This window comes from Squalius cephalus (assembly GCF_949319135.1).
Source record: "Squalius cephalus genome assembly, chromosome: 11".
NCBI lineage: Eukaryota > Metazoa > Chordata > Actinopteri > Cypriniformes > Leuciscidae > Squalius > Squalius cephalus.
Window position 1 is genome coordinate 17,800,248 of NC_137132.1, and position 17,909 is coordinate 17,818,156.

At 39.7% G+C, this 17,909-nt stretch overlaps 1 protein-coding gene across 2 annotated transcripts in view; it reads right to left on the reverse strand.

Moving 5' to 3' along the window:
* Nucleotides 1-17,909, reverse strand: part of LOC307167776 (uncharacterized protein) — a 43,760-nt gene that overhangs the window by 8,688 nt on the left and 17,163 nt on the right. Inside the window, exons 4-5 of one of the 2 annotated variants that reach the window (XM_079887069.1) lie at nt 17,053-17,160; nt 16,435-16,903 (exon numbers count right to left, since the gene is read on the reverse strand). The exons of the other annotated variant lie outside the window; for it this stretch is intronic. Coding sequence (XP_079743195.1) covers nt 16,828-16,903; nt 17,053-17,160 — 184 coding nt within the window. The 3' untranslated portion in view covers nt 16,435-16,827. Of the gene's footprint in view, nt 1-16,434; nt 16,904-17,052; nt 17,161-17,909 lie in introns of those variants that run through there. 2 annotated transcript variants of the gene reach the window in all.

Sequence of the window (17,909 nt, forward strand, 5' to 3'; positions counted from 1 at the left end):
CCCAAAATCCCCCTGCACTGTATCATTGTCGCTGTCAGAATACAAGAGTCGTCCATGTACACACACGTCTGCCACGTCATACAACAAATGACCAACTAGTCAAGAACACTTAACATTTAAAAAATATGTGTATTCACGTAACACTTACAGGCATACATACACACTAAACGCTTTCACACAAAAGTCACTCACATAAAAACACACCTTGCATAAATCCATGTAAATGCAATAAATGTGTTCCCCTGCACTATAAACACATCGCTCAGCCTGGAGGAGCTTCAGACGGAGCAGTCGCGTAGTGACATATGAGCGTGTCCTGCGACACAGAGAGAATCCATTGTCCATCAACACACATAAACGCGCTGCCTACGCACGCTTCTGCACTGAGTACGCCATGCTGAAACTAGCCAGGTCCTTCTGGTTTACAATCCTTCAAACTCCACAGACTGGTCATGGGTCTCATGATCTAGTACTTCATAAGAATAGCACACACGCACACACAGAGACAAGCTTTAGGTGTGTGAAGGTGACGGGCTGAGGTCTCTCTCATTAACAACAATCTTGAGGACGTTTTCTGTCCTGTGTTGATGTATTTCCCATTAGAAGTTTGTCGAAGAGATTGTGCCATGACGCTAACTAGTCATTTAAGGCAGTAGGCATATACTTGTTCCAGAAATGATTTGAATGTAGGGTTGGTGTTGAATATTGTTGGTTACATTAACAGTTCTCAGATACAGTATCTACTGAAGTGAACAGAACACTGCAGTAAATAACAGTACCACAACTGAATCTATAATGAGAAACATTGAGCACAACCAGTAGTGACTGATTCCTTAACAAATTACTTATAAGTTGGTTTGAATCTTTTTAGAATCAAAACATACAGTGTAATGTGATTCCTTAACAATATACTCTTATGAATCTTCAGTGTTCAGTAGTATATATATATATATACTATGTATATATTTTTTTTAAAATGTTATTTTATGAAGAGTTTTTTTTTTTATTTACATTTTTAAATGTTTAAATATTAAAATGTTATTGGTTCTGTTTTACTGAAAATGCATTATTTCTAAATATTTCTGGTTACACTATTTAAAGGTGCCATTGTTACAGTGTAATTAAGTACTGAGTAATATTTATTAACTACATGTACTTACTATAGGGTTAGGGTAGGATTAGGATTTGGTTGAGGGTTAGTTGCATGTAATTATGCATAATTTACTGTTATTACTATGGTAAGTCCATGTAACATATGTAACGAAAACACTGTAAAATAAAGTGTTACCATATTTCTTCTTCAAAGGTACTAAAATAAACATTAGTAGAATAATTTAATGGGATAGTTCAGCCAAAAATAAAGATTCTGTCCTAATTTACTCAACCTCATGTTGTTCCATGATGATAATGATGACAATGTTCAATTTTGGTGAACTATTGTTTACCTTTAAGGAACCAGAATAGTTAGGAGGAATCAATAGTTAGTAAACAAAATATTAAGAAAAACACTGTAAAATTGCAAACAAGAAGAGTAGGTGTACACTAGCAAACAAAAGGCCTCAAAGTTAACAAATATATGTACTGTACTAAAAGCTACCTTGCCCATTGGAGATGTTCTGCAGTCTGAGATTTATTGTGGCACCTCACTTTATGTCGTTCACAGTCCTAAATAAACAAGATTACATAATAGAGAAATGCAGTCATGTGGAGATTTTAAACACAGTGGCATCTTGAGAGCAAGTACACAATAAAGCTAGACAGGGTGAGAAGGAGGTAGAGTGGGACAGAAAGAAGGGAGTGGAAGTTCAGTAGAATGAGGAGGCTCTTCAGGGAGATATTCAGAATGGAAAATCCCTTTCTTTTCTCCGATTTAGGCTGAGGAGTGCCATGGGACTTTCTGTCCTGTTGGAAGGGTGAGAGACAGAGAAAGAGGTTGCAGCCGCATCTGAAACTCACACCCTCTCTGCGGACGTATCATTACGAGTGTTTGGGCAGCCTGAGAGCGTGTGTCCACGCATGTGGAGCCCAGCTAGCGTCTGAAAGCCATTGCTCGCTGCAAAGAAGTGCAGAAGGGGGGTGGCGGTGGGCTGCAGGTGGCTTATTCCTGAGTGCTGCCAAGAAAACAGAATACCCCGGGGTGGGAGAAAATAATGAGAGAGGGAGGACGGGATGGAGGTTGATTTAGGCAGTGTTGTTTTTTTCAGTATTGATTTGGAAGGGGCTCTGAGTTACATTGCAGCACGCTTTGCCTTCTACTTGAACCGGGGTGTGACTCGTAGTGAAGCCCAAATGACTTAATTCATTCTTCTAATCCTCCACACGATGCACTTTTAGACCTCAGAGGCACAGGGCTGTGCCCGTTCCCCAAGCTAGAGAAGAACCGGGGCCAAGATCCATCGTTTTTAATAACAACACACATGCCCTTTCTCTCGATCGCACAAACATGTTCCCAAGTTCACTCTCCCACCTTAGACCACAGTCTGTGAGCTGTTCAAAGAAGAATGCTCACTAACACAATCTGCACCGAGAGAGCCTGGGGCCGCATTTGTCAAACACTGACACGTTGAAACGGTGCTATTTGCATTCATGTGAGTCGGCCGATAAGCAACATTGCGAAAATATTTGTAAATATTTCCCCCCGGCGGATTTCGAACGGACAAATAAAGGATAACCCAACAAATTGTGAATCGCATATACAGATGTGGATGCGATTAAGCTATTAAAGCCCAAAAATCCCATAGTCCAGCAAATGGACAGTTTCAGTAGCGGTCCAGATCTCACGCAGTGCGGCTGTGGCTAATAGCTGAGGACTTTTGGAAGACCCCGTCCAATTACTGTCCAGAAGACCTCAGCTCAGCAAGGTGGCCGTCAGCCTACACCTGAACTCAAATGACACGTGAAGATGCACAGGGAGACTTTAAACTTGGCCCTGCGTAGTAGGAAGGAATCTAGAGAAGCACAAAGAGGAGGAGGAGCAGAGGAGGGGAGGGGTGGGGTAATCTTTCCTATGGGTGCTGTGCGATCCAGCCTGTATGACAGCTGAAAATGTGGAACACATTACGGAAGTGACAGAGTAGGGACATAGATACAAACAAACACATAAATCCCCATAGACTGACATACAGACGCTCCGCCAGACAAACAGGCACCCCTGTGCCCTAACTCCAATGTGTCTCTCTCTCTTTGCTCCATGTATACAACGCAGCTCTGTTCCAAAACCATGCAAGATGCCTACATAGGCAGAATTTAAAGGCGTTGTAGATGTATTATACTAGCTCGGTTTTGGTCAAATTCGCAAGTGTAACACCTTTGCAGAGGCAAAGGCAATCCAAAAATGCATTACGTAGATTAAAAAAAAAAAAAAAAGTATATACTACCACTCAAAAATCTAGTATTTTTTTTTTGTTTTTTGTTTTTGAAAGAAATTACTTTATTTAGCAAGGATGCAATAAATTGATCAAAAGTGACAGTAAAGACTTTGTTTCAGAAAATGTCTACTTCCAATAAATGCTGATCATTTGCTTTTTCTATTCCTCAAAGAATCTTGAACAAAATGTATCACAGCTTTTATAAAAAATAATAAACAGCATAAGTGTTTTCAACATTGATAATAATAAGAAACGTTTCTTAAACAGCAAATCAGCATATTCGAATGATTTCTGGAGGATCATGTGACACTGAAGACTGGAATAATGATGACAAATAGAAAATATTTATTTTAAGTTGTAATAATATTTAACAATATTGTTTACCATTAAATAGAGCCTTGCTGAGCATAAGATACTTCTTTCAAAAACATTTGAAAAATCTTAACTTTTGAACAGTAGTGTAATTTAATTTAAAAGAAAATTTTAACTAAATATAATAATAATTATATATAATACAGCAAATAATAAAAAATTATAAGGAAAATTATATATAGGCTATATATTTTTTTGTAATATACATTTAAAATAATTTAAACATAAGCTCAGATAAGGCAAGTATAATGGCCGACAATGCGTGAAAAATGTTGATTATAACTATAGTGACTTATTTAAGTTTTAAAACAAATCATATTTTTTTTACTTTTGCCAAAAATGCACTGGTCAAGAGGTCCTGCACATGTGGAATGTTCAAAGCAATTCACTGTTTTGGCCCCGTAAAGGCCCCGATATACTCACGGCGAAGTTAATTTTCGTTCTTCTTCGTTCTGTGAAAAGCGATATAAGTGATATATGTGCTGCGTGCTTTCCTTTCAATAACAAAATAAACAATCAACAAAAAAGACAGCGGTGAGAAAGGAAAGTTTTCTGGAAAGTTTGAAAACTGTTTCGAACTCCCGAAACAAACACAAAACGAACTTCATTTTAGCTTGATTTTGTTCTAAATGACATCACCAGTTGCTTTGTTGGCCATGGCTGGCTTTATCAGTCTGTGAGATGATCTCTCTGTTGTGAGATCTTTCGATCTCTCTCACCCTCTTGGAGGGGGCCTCTTGGCCTTGCTCTTGGTCAGGGGCCCGAAGAGACACAGAGAAAGTATTTGCCCCATCACCAGTCCCCTGCCCCTCTCCTCCTCTCGCTGTGCCTTGGCCGAGCTATAAAGGTTAGCGAGGGCTTGGTGTGGGTGTTGTGTCCTATAGTGAATTATGGGTACTGCAGCCAGGGGACCCCAGAAAGAGCGAGATGGGTGTGCAGCTGGAAGCAGGATGAAAGGGAAGGAGAGAGCGAGGAGAGGAGAGAGAGGGCAATTCCAAGGTTCATAATGCCAAGTGCTGATGTGTTTGTTTTCCATCACTGCTGTTCCGGGCAATGAGGAGGGGAAAAAAATAACATGAAAAACAAATAACGGATGTGATTTATGACATACTGTATGTTAATGTGCAAAAGAAGGGCAGTAACTTCACTATGAAAATGGGTGAATTATCACCTAACAACCCACTGGGAGGATTTCTATTTTGATTGACTATTTTTCATAAAGGATAATGCAGACTTCTGGGCTGTTGTTCAGTTTATTAAATTTTTTCTCATTCACATTTGTTTTTGATTGTAAAAACATATTATGACAAGTGGGCATATATAACAGTGTTTGAGGAGGTGAGTGTATGGGTGAGAATGCAAGATAAGTACTGTACAGATAGATTGATATATTAACCACAGTAACTATTGTAAGTGTAGCGATTTACAGTTGTGGTCAGAATTTTTGGCACCCCTGGTCAATATGATCAAAGATGGCTGTAAATATAATCTGCATTGTTTATCCTTTTGTTCTTTCATTCAAAAAATGTGCAAAACATGTATTCAACCTTTCATTGAAGTAAACGAATTGAAAATGGGGGGAAGTAACATTATGAAATAAACACGGTGGCCACAATTATTGGCACCTCTAGAATTATTATTTTTTTTTGAGTAAAATATCTCTGAAGTATATTTCTATTAACATGAAATTGTCTAGCTATGAATTCTTGTTTCACAGGAGTATATGAAATATGTATAAACACAAAGGCCAAATACCCTTAATCGTCCATCACAATGAGTAAAACCATAGAATATAGTTCTGATGTGCAGCAAAAGATTGTTGAGCTTCACAAAATAGAAAGTGGCTTAAAGAAAAAAAAACATTGAAAATTCCAATTTCCACAATCAGGGCAATAATTAAGAAGTTCCAATCAACTAAAGATGTTATGAATCTGCCAGGAAGAGGATGTGTCTATAGTGTCTTAATGCACGGCGAGTAATAGTTCAAGTGGCCAAAGACTCTTCAATAATCACAGATGGAGAATTGCAGAGATTAGTTGAGTCTTGGGGTTGGAAAGCCTTTTTTTTTTTTTTTAATCGAATAACCCCTACATCACCACATGTTGTTAGGGAGGGTTTCAAGAAAAAAACGTCCTCACTCATCCAAAAACAAACTCCAGCATATTCACATGTCAGACACGATTATGGTCAGATGAAACAAAAAAAAAGAGCTTTTTGGCAGCAACGATCCAAAACAAACATCAAAATCAACACAAGAATGTGTCACTGAGCACAAAAGGAAGCTTCAGCCATGGCCGTCCCAGTTCCCTGACCTGAACCCCGTAGAAAATGAGTGAGCTGAACTGAGAGAAGAAGCACCAACATGGATCTGGAGAGATTCTGTATGGAGGAATGGTCTCTGATCTCTTGTCAGGTGTTCTCCAAACTCATCAGGCATTATAGGAGAAGACTTAGAGCTGTTAATTTAGGAAAAGGAGGTTGCAAAAAGTATTTAATTATAGGGTGCCAATCTTTCACTTCAATGAAAGGTTAGATTTTAGCGATTTTTTTAATGAAAAATCAAAAGGATAAACAATGCAGATCTTTGACCATATTTACCAGTGGTGACAATAATTCTGACCAGCACTGTATAATAACAAATTCTTTTTTTTTTCTGCATGCAATTGTTAGTGAGTGCTTAACTTTAAAGTATATTATATAATACATATTTAACATATATTTATAATATATAGATATAATAAAAAAATATATATATTATAAATGATCAAAAAGGATTAGGTCAAAATAAAAACAGACAAAAAAGTATTAACACCGACAGATGAAAGGCCATGGTTGCAGACAGATTTTATGTGGTCAGGATCAGACATGTGTGGAACACCTGTTAAGCTTTATCATTTTTTAAAACTTCTATTAATATTCATGTTTAGTGCTGGGTAGTAACTGATTACATGTAATATGGATTACATAATCAGATTCCAAAAAAATAGGTACTAGTAATTAGATTGCATTACATTGTAAAATACTCGTAATCAGACTACAATGTGTTTTTTTTATTGATAACATGTTTTTCTCATAATGGCATAAATGATTCATAATTCATTGATTCTCCCCTTTACTTCTTTCTATCTTTTAAATGTACCTTTCAAAAAAAAAAAAAAAAAAAAAAAAAAGTCCACTGCTTAAATACGTTCAGAAGGTCTTCCAGGTTTGTGTAATCGCACACACCATCCACTATCATGTGACTATCACTGAAAACTGAAACCCACATAGAATTTGATTACCTGATTTACAGAAATCGTTTATCTTTTAAGAAGTATTTTCTCAACATTGCATAGCTAATCAGCTCCTGATGAACACATGAATTATTATTTGAATTATCACTCAGTGCATGTATTACTGTCATTGAAAGGCTTTTGTCTTTCAAACACATTAAAATATACAAATTCACATCATTTCATATTTTCATGCAATGCAGGGATTCCCCAGCTGAACCTCTTTGACCTATTATATTTACTTGAAGTACCCCCATTTTAAATTAATAAGTTAGGTCAATAATAATACTAATAATACTAATAATAAAATATAGTTCACGGTTCTCTGATGTCAGTTAATGGTCACATGACATGCTGGAAAACAAATAAAATATACTTTTAGTAAGTGTTTCATTAAGTGTTACATTTTTATGATTGAATTATAAGCTTTTCATTAAACTCACAAACGCACTGCAGTTCCATCAAACCCCAGTCTGGGAAACCCTGACGTAATGTAATTTGATTTCTCTTTGTATATTTATATCAATATGGTACAATATTATACTATTCAAATCAATGTGATAAACAAGTTAGTTCAAAAGTAATCTAAAAGTAATCAAAAAGTTTTATTACCTTAAATATGTAATGTAAAGGATAACAATTTTGACATGTCAATGACAAGGATGACATGACAATTTTTGTCATGGAATCAGTAACCAACTACAATTTGTAAGTAATCTACCCAGCACTGTTAATTTTATAATTATTATAAATGTCATGAAGTACACAGATTTAAATTTTAAATACTCTACAAAAAAAAAAAAAAAAAAAAGAAAAAAAATCTGTATGAACACCAGTAAATTGAAAATGGTTTGTCATTTTTCAGCTACAACTTTTAGAACGAGTATTGTATCTCATTCAAAGAATAAAATTAGTGTCTTCACACTGTATTTTCAATAAATACTTGTACTGTAGCTGCTCTATGAAAATGTAAAATGTCTTTATAAGGTAAAAAATACTAGTCCTCTGTGCATAAGCATCACACGGTGTGACTCACTGCCACAGTCCAACATTAATGTGTTATGTTCGATGCAGAAAGACGCAGCAGAGTCAGGCACTTTCGCTGCACTGTGTCAGTCTGAGAATGCAACAGTGCTATTGCGAGGGATGGAAAGAGGAGGGAAGAGATGACTGAAGAGAGGGGAAGAGAAGTGAGATATAGACAGGCCCTCACTCAGACACATACAAACTCACCCTAGGCCTGACCTACAGCTGATCTTATGAATGGAAGGAAATTGTTTCCTAAAAAAGAAGCTTTTTGAAAGCATGAGTAACTCCAATAATACAATCACTCCGCCTTCCAGGCCTACTACAAGAGGAAGGGACAAGGTAACAAATGAAAGAAAAGGGACAAGAGAAAGAGAGAGAACAAGAGAGGTTTATTTTATTAGCCCTTAATAAATATCTGACAGATTTCCTCAGGAAATATTGCAGATCACATGTAAAATAGTTTAAGACTGATGTCAACTGCAGCAACATATGAAATCTATTACTGCGAAGCCGCAGCAGGCACAGAGTGAGAGAGAAAGAGCTGTGCTGAAAGTCATGGCGAAAAAAAAAATCTCATGGCCTTTCCAAATTCTTCGAGAGGTAAAAAAGTCAGCCAAGACACAAAATCAGAGAGAAAAAAAAAATGAGAAGGGGAAAAAAAAGAACAGAAATCCACACACACATGCATACACACACAAATGCTGAGCTCCACATCCTGTTGGGGTTGAGGCCAATGCTGTGGAGAGTGCCCAGACTCTGCTGCCAGCTCCGGGGAAGGATGGAAGATGGAGAGCCGACTGGGACTGGAGAAGCGGGGGGTTAAAGTGCCCGGAGAACAATACCAGCTGCAGGGAGGCAGGGGGAGGAAGTGAACCCTCCTCCTCATCCTGAAGAACCAGAAACTTGACAAAGTTTCCTCCTCATAGCCAGCTCATCCTGCTGGCATCCTCCTCACATCTGGGCCAGAGGGCAGCATGGCGGACTATTTTCTAACAGGCCCTAATGAATTTCCATGCATTCAGACTAGTCTAGCTTGTGGACCAAAAAATGCAGGTGCAAAAACTTTTGGTGAAACTGGTTGACCATGTCCTGCTGGTTAAAGAAGATAGTTGGGGACACCATCTTACCAGCTGGAAACATATGTTGGTTAGACTAGTCTTAGCCTGAGATGTCATGCCCACTTTTGATATCTTAAAATGTACAAAAATAAATACAATAAAACTGTATATATAATATTAATTTGTACATATATATATATATATATATATATATATATATATATAAACAATATATGCAATACACTCTTATTCTTAATTTATGTGCATAAAATAAATCAATATAATAACCATCCCAAACGTATGAACAGAATGACCAGTGATTGCTTGATGAGACTCACATGGCTATTTCTGTCTAAGCGGGCATTTCTTGACCAGAACGATTCGCATTATTGACCAGAACTTTTGCAGTCTCGTTAAAGGTCTTGATGAATTAGATTATATGCAAAGAGTCTTGAATTTATTACACATTTCCTATTCATCACAATCAGAATCACAAAAGCCAATAGGCTGCAGAAATCCAAACGTTCTAGATTTAATCTGGTTAATGAACAGCTCGGCTCTCGACTGCAGCAAATGTTCAGGCAGTGGTCAAAAGGACAAAAGTAAGTTAACCCACACTGACACACACACACACACACACACACACACACACACACACACACACACACACACACACACACACACACACACACACACACACACACACACACACACACACACACACACACACACACACACACACACACACAAAGTCTTGGTTCCTTGTTTTGCATGGCAAGAGCAATCAACTCTGCCCTACTGGTGCCAGTATGTCTCAGTGTGGCAGCTAAGAAGTCTACAGCCATCTTTACACACTGTCTCTGCTCAGAACGAAACCACAGGCCAGTACCCACAAACCAACCAGCCCTGGACTAATAACCATTGAACAACACACACACACACACACACACACAACATCGAACAACCACACATACCAAAGAGGGAGGTAGCGCCATGGAAAATGAGAAGTAGTGAGGTTTCTGCTTTTTCTGCAGTATTTCCTTCTTTTTATCATCACCTCATAAGAGGGCATGCAGAGTTCAGCTGGGGCACTGTAGGGTAGAGGGCAGGGAACTACAGATATAAGCCAGCCACACACACCGCAGTAAGAGGTGATGATTTTAACTAAATGATCTGAGTGTCAGCAGGTCTGCTTTGAAACCGATAAGCCTCTGGTGGTTGCGCGTGCCAATTATGTTTGTTTGTGTGTGTGTGTGTGTGTCATGATCAACAGTGATATGGTACAACAAGTGTGAGATCTTTGTAGTTGCACTACAGAAGGGTGTAAAGCATGTTGTAGGTCCCGATTAAAAGGGGACTGACCTAGCACAAGAAACTGACAGGGAGAATGGTGCCAGAGCCCAAACAGGACCTTATATGGAGTCCTTGGGTTGTTTTCTCTCCTCCTTCAATCCCTTGTGCTAGTAAGCATTGCATGTTTCGAGGAGAAAAGATGATCCTTCCAAGACCTCCTATTTACAGGACTATTTGCTGGCAAGATTGTTGTCAGTATAACCACCAGACAGGGTCGCATACATTCTTCATTCGGGTCTACCAATTTGCTTCATCTTCCCTGAATAAATTCTACCCTTAGTGGAAAAACAACAATAGATGAGATACAGGATTCAGATCCATTTTAAATGTTGTATGTCAAAACAATTAGGGATGTGCAAAACTATATATTTCCATAGTAAGCCTGAATAACTGGACAACTAATACCTGAATGCCCTGCAATATTACAAAATTTGGGACAGCAACTTAGTCAGAAAAAAAAACTGAGCAATAATTTTAACTTTGGGGGTACAACGGCTTGTTTCTGGGGCAGCACCCTTAAAAGAACAACTTTGTATATTAACTATCTCTAAAAGGTGCATATTAGTACATTTTAGTAGTATTGCATAACCTTAAGGTAATACAATGAACCTTTTATAGGTAAATAATGTACAAATATGTTCCTTTAATGATACTACCCCATTGACAAGCAGTTGTACCTAAAGGTACCAAATTTGAACACTTTTTTCTGAGAGTGTAGATAGAGCACAATGGGATGGAACGGACTACAGTGGTCTCAAGAAGAATGAAAAGTTGGAAGCCATCTGGCCAAAGACATCCGTCTTAATGTGTATGGATGTGGGTACTACAGGGCTCCTCATTTAAGCATGCAACTTTTCATGAGGGTTTTACCATGCCGACTGTTTAAATCTGTCTAGGACAGGGGTGTCCATTCCTGCTGCTGTAAGGCCACTATCCTGCAGATTTTAGCTCCAATCCTCATTAAACACACCTGAACCAGCAAATCAAGGTCTTCGGGATTACTAGAAACTTAGTGTTGGAGCTAAACTCTGCAGGATATTGGCCCTCTAGGATCAGGATGGGACACCCCTTGTCTAAAAAACAAAACTACCAAATATAAACATCTAGATAAACTAAATAAACCTCAATAATCAATTGCCGATTGTTGGATGACTAGTCACTTATCGTGAGGCAATTCCACACAAGATTGTCGATCATCTCCATTTTCCAAACAAGCCCACACACAATAAACAGTCATGTGGATTTTGTGGGTTGCGCTGTGAGTGTTTGAGGAATGATCTCTTCCTGACTTTAACTGAATTGCACTGTATGGGAAAGAGTTCTTCCACACCCCATTTATCTCTGGGCAAGGGCCTAAGGTAGAGCCCTGAGGAACCCCGGCGAGCCCTGCAGCCCAGCCTCCCTTCATCCCCTCAAGTTCCATGAGCACAGCGCCATGTTGCTTTTGGCAGAACTCTGCAGGCTGTCCCTGCGTGCCTGAAAACCAGCACTCCCCCCACAGTCCCCTCGGCCAAGGCGCACATTTCTCACATTTTCTCGTGCTCTCAGCGAACAGCACACTGGGAGTGCGCTAGCCGGCTTCGAACTGACAAACCGGAGGTTGGGACAAATGTGTCCAGTTCCACTCGACTCCTTTCCCTCTGTGGCGGTTTACAAACCTTTAGCCCTGACAGACACGCGGCCGCAGCCAACAGGTGTGCCTCTCGATGTCTCAATCAGGGAGCGATCAGAGAGCTGGAGCAGATGGAGAGGAAATGGTAAAGTTGTCTCGAAGCCAACCTGCTGCTCACGGTCTGGTAAAGATACTAAAGATACAAGTTTGCACAAAATCATACTGACGCACAACAGCACCATTCTTCTAACAGCAATATAAGTATATCCATGTCAAAGTTTATGTGAAGTAAAAAAAGAAAAAAGTGTTTGTATTGAGTCTGTTTGTGTGTTCATTAAACGGCACTCAGGGCGAACAGAAATCAGACCCCCATTTGTTTCCAACAAAAGAGGATGGACGTTTAACCCTTATCCCACACACCGGTATCTTTGGCAGGAAAAGAAGATTTATATTTATTATTTAATCTCTTTTTTCCTCCTAAACCTTAATTTAAACTTTAGTCCCTCAGTGAGTTTTGGGTTTGGGCATTTATACATAAATGAAGCTTCTCTGAAAAAAAAAGGATGAGGAGAGACAGAGAAAACGAGGAGAGGAGAGGAAAAAAAACAGAGAAAAAGCACAGTTTGTCTCCTGGGTGCCCTTCTTGCCATCCCATTTCCTATGCATCTGGTCTGTGTTTGTGCGCAAGAGAAGAGGGGGGAAAGAGGGAGGTAGGGCCGTCTGGGGCCGATTAATAACCAGTGATTTATAGGAACTTTTATAGAATAATACAATAAAAATGTGTGTGTACGTGGTGTGTGTGTATGTGAGTTCAACTGTGCATGTGTGTGTGTGCGCGCGTGCGCACGTGAGAAAGAGGCAGCAAGCACACAATGGTTTTCTAATTCTGGGGAATCAAAAACAAATTATCGAGAAAAAAACAGACCCAGATCAGGGTAAATTGGGCACAGATGGACAAAGGGAGGCAGGAAATCAAGAGAGGGAGAGAGAACACAAGACTGAGTGAGGGAAAGAGAAAGGCGTGTTTAGGAGGAGGACAGTGGAGTACCACAGAGCAGGGATGTGATGGAGAGGATAAAGAGGAGGTGGGAGAGAATAAGGAGGAGGTGAGAGAAAGGACAAGGGCACAGTGGGGAGAAGAGGAAGAAGAGAGAGGGACTGTGGGAGGAGAGAGATCAGGGTTCCCATGCCCTGTGAGGAGGAAATGGGCTTCAGAGGGGCCAGACTGCATGTGTGAATGAAGGAGGGTGTAAGGGTGACTTGACAGTACAACTTTTAAAAAAATATACATAATAGAGTTGTGAAGGAAATTACTGGGTCTGATAATATTTCACAGCATTTGATGAACAATGTCTCAACCATTTTTAAAGTATGTTATAAGCATGCATTGTGTAGAATGAAACAGGATATACTATACCTGCCATGTTGACATTGATGTGACCATTGTGAGTGGTTGCCAGGATGTTGCTATTTGGATGCAAAAGTCTTTTGTTGTAGAGTGTTACAGAGGTTAAGTGCTGTTAAACTTGCTAAGGTGTTCTGGGTCGTTGCAAGGGCAATGCTATGTGATTGTTAGGGTATTCTGGGTAGTAATAGGGAATTGCTATGCGGCTGGTGTTCTACATCTTCAAGGAGTTTTTAAGCATTTGTGCAGCAACATGCTAAAAAACACTGGGTGGTTGCTAATGTGATGCTATGGATTTGCCTATAGGTCTTCTTAGGGTTTTCAGCATATTGTTCAGTCGCTAGTGAGCTGCTATGCAGTTGCTATGGTTTTCTACAACTTCAAAGTATTTTTCAGCATGTTCTGAGCGGTTGCAAGGGTGTTGCACGTTAGCTGCTTACTGGCCCGAGCAACAAAAAAAGCGTCACTCATATTCTGGTTCTTAAGCTTGGTTTTATGTTCCACCAGACAAAAATCGTAACTATGGCTGGCTAGAAAACAATAGCACACTTCAAGTCGCATGATTTGAGGTATCATTAATATCCACTGTACAAAAAAGTGGGATAAATAACACACAAAAGTTCAAAACTTATAGTTAGGGATTGTGAAATGCTCAGTAACAAGAACCTATACAATATCAAATGTCTTTTACATTCATTTTATTACGCTTAATGTGGCATGATCTGATCAACTGTCATTCTCTCATCTTTTACAACATATGACACTCAAAGTCTGTAAGAACCCATTAAACTTGAGTGGTGTTCATGAGGGGTGGGTTTGGTTAAGGGAAAACACTGACAACCAATTAGAGCGGCTGAGTTATGAGAGGTTTAGGGCTCTGGATTCTGGGAAAGGAGAGGCAGGTACAGCTGCAACACGAGAGGAAGTACTGCTTGTGTCCTGTCAAGCAGGAGGTTAACTCCAGCCCATATGAGCCCACAGAGTGCCTGTGATAAGCAAATAGCAATATGAATGACTTCCTGTGATGAGGGCCTGGACTGTGGCATCTGTCAGAGAGGATCTGCCGCCTTTGTATACGGAGCGCAGACCACCGCAGCCCCCTCAGCGCACATTCACACGCACACTCACGGCCCTACCCCGAAACTCCCTGATGACACTGATCTGAATAACATGCATTAGATCTCACAGAGCTGGCCCCTGGGCACTGCCACCCACATAAACAGTCCTGCTGTCTCCCAGCATGCTTCACTCCCACAGTCAGGAGGAGAGAGAGGGGGGGGGGGGGGCGTTGATATTGGCAGCAACTCTGTAATGGCCCCACACTGGAAACTTCATCAGTGAATCATACTCAGCTCCACTGTGCACAAAGAGAAAGGACAGCAATGAACTTCCTCCCTATCTCTCTTTCACACACACTCACAATCGGGTGTCCTTTGCATCAAAGTTCGCACTTAAAAAAAAAAAAAAAACATCTTACGGGGAAAAAAGTTCTGCCACAACAAAAAATACCCCTGCTTACTCACTCTAGTACTCTCAAGTCTCAAGTTCTCTCTTTCTCACACTCTGATATTCTCAACTGTAAGAAGAGGCCCAGTGAAAACTGAATGCTGACACAATGAAAACGATCACGTCTGAAGATGGGAACCAATGCAGCATGTATGAACGGAAAGCACCCCCCCCCCCCCCCCCCCCCCCCCGAAAAAAAAAACACTCCTAAATGTCACTTGCTGATGTGAAAGTTAAAGGGATTATTCACCCAAAAATGGACATTCTGTCATAATTTACTCATCCTCATGTTGTTTCAAATCTTCTCTATTTTCAATGTAATGAAAGTGAATGGGGACTTGAGGTGTAAAGCTCCAAAAATAAAAAAAATAAAAAGCACCCAAAAAGAATCATAAAAGTGTTTCACCTGATCCATGCACATTTTTTTCCAAGTCTTTTGAATCTGAAGTCATACAATAGGTTTGTGTTAGAACAAATTAACTTGACATCCACTCAAGCTATCCTTGTCAAATTCATGAACGATCGTTCTTTTGAATTGGACATTTCCAAAGTATCAGTTTATGCGGTTCACAAAACCTGAATGATTCATTTATGATTTTGACTGACGTGGTTCTTGAGTTCAACTCACCGATATAAGGATTCAGTCACGTAGGTTAACTGTTAACTGGAATAATGCAGTTCAATTTCAGTGTGGTTTTTTTTTTTTTTTTTTTGTAGCTCGGAAAGTGTAAAAAGACAAAATATATATTTTTTAATTCCTCTAAGACAATCAGCATTAACAAAAAATAGGACCAAAATAGTGACAAATTTTTCAGAGAAGTGCTTGGAGATAAAAGTTAAACCGTGCCCAAATGTTGCACAGGGCACAACATCTCGAACACGCTTCCTGCTACGCTATAAATACAAATGTGAGCTGAGCAGTTTTCTCACGGTTGTATTCTGAGCTGAGTGTTTACAGTACAAGCTGCAAACGTGTGTGTATATGTGTGAGTGGCTGGAGACAGGTAGCTGGGTGCTGTGTGGTACGTGTTTAAAGACGGGCGCGTACGTGCCGACCTGCCCGTGTTAAAGTGTGTGAGCCTGCTGGTGCGGTTGGCCCGATACGTGTGTGACCGCAGTACATCATACGACTCTGAGAGAGAGAGAGAGAGAGAGAGAAAAAGAAAGAGAGAAAGAGCGAAAACAGCATCACAGGATTTGGCGTGTGGCGCACAATTCAGCGTGGGTACAACAGGCAGCCCAGAAACCCACACACAGGTTTCACTTCTGCCTGCTGTGGCAGCAAGTTCACACTCCAAACACCGGGTGAAAAGTTCACACGGAGGTCATGGCACAGCCACGCAAAAACACAGACAACTAGAAAGTGTCACACTCAGATAGAAACCTTTTTCGACACATAACAAATGTAAGAAATGCACATATACACACATTAATTTCACATTAATTGAAGTTCTGGCATTGCCTTAAAATGAACTTGACTGGCTGGAAGTGAACTGAATTGTGGGCCTGCATGCTTAGTCATAGGGAAAAGGGACTTCCATCGAAAATGAGTGGTAACAAAAGCCATCGGTTAAAAGAGAGCGATAAGACGTGGCATTTTCTGTATTTAATGTGTATGCGTAGGATTTAAGGAGAATTTCAAAAAGAAAAAAGAAAAAACAAAAAAACAACCACTTTGGTGGGCCAGAAAGGAAAAGGTCCATATCAAGAATCTACCATTTAAATGTTATTGCTGTGTGTGTCAGAGCGGCGCTCAGAGCGAGAGCAGCAGAAGGCAGCTGGGTTTGAGGGTGAGGGGGGTTGAGTCTTTCTCATGGCCTCTCGGCCCGTGCTGGCCTTTAATTCAGTCATGCTATTGGTTGGAGGAGCTCTGTGACACAGTCACCACCACACACCCGAGACAGCAGCCACACAGGCGTTCAGGCACGCTGGAGGAGAGAGAGAGAGAGAGAGAGAGAGAGAGAGAGAGAGAGAGAGAGAGAGAGAGAGAGAGAGAGAGAGAGAGAGAGATGTTGAGTGTCAGTGTACGGTGTTAAATGAAAGTGTCAGAAACTCATGCACCAGTGACTTAGCCAACCAGTAGAGCGCTGAAGCATGGAGGTCCGTGGTGAAGACAGACACAGTGCCAGGCTGTTCTGCTAAAGGAAGAGTCTGCCCTCTGCTGGTGGAGACCAAACCTGCAGCACTAATACAAGGATGAACCAAAAAAAAACAGTTTTGAGCTCATTCACACAACATCAAATGTTTTTTTTTTTTACGTAATCTCACGTGACTTGACCTCAGCATCACAATAAAAAAGTTGCATATTATATACTGAGTTGTAATGACCTGAAAGCTTGAATTTGAAAGGCTGTGGTTCTGCAAGGGCCAAATTAATCAACTGATATTTGGCCATTATGAAAATATTGCATCGGTTGATATCAGTGCCAGCTTGACCTGTTAACAAAAATGCCAGCTTCAAAATCTACCATCTACTATCTTCTAAAGATTATAATCATTTTCTGTTTTACAAAAAAGTAAAATGACAATTCATAATAAACACAGCAATGGGGTCCTCGCACCGTCTGCACTTGGACCCTAATTTCAGACATAAATTCATAAAATTTTGTGTATATTTCATTTAATATCACTCAAAGCACACTTATGCTATATTACACAAGGAGTTATTATGGTAATTTTATAATGTACACAGGTATGCTCTTATTTTTATGATGCTTTTTATGACATTTTTATTCCTGATTTATTGGCTTCATTTACAGGACAGTATAGAGTAAACAGGAAAGAAGGTGTGGCTATCCTCATAGGATAGTAAGCATTTTCTGCTTTTTAAAATAGTAATATTAATTTAATTAATTAAATAAATCGACTATTCATAACTTCTCATTTAAATTCAGAAAATTTTGTGTACATTTAATTTTATATCACTCATTATTA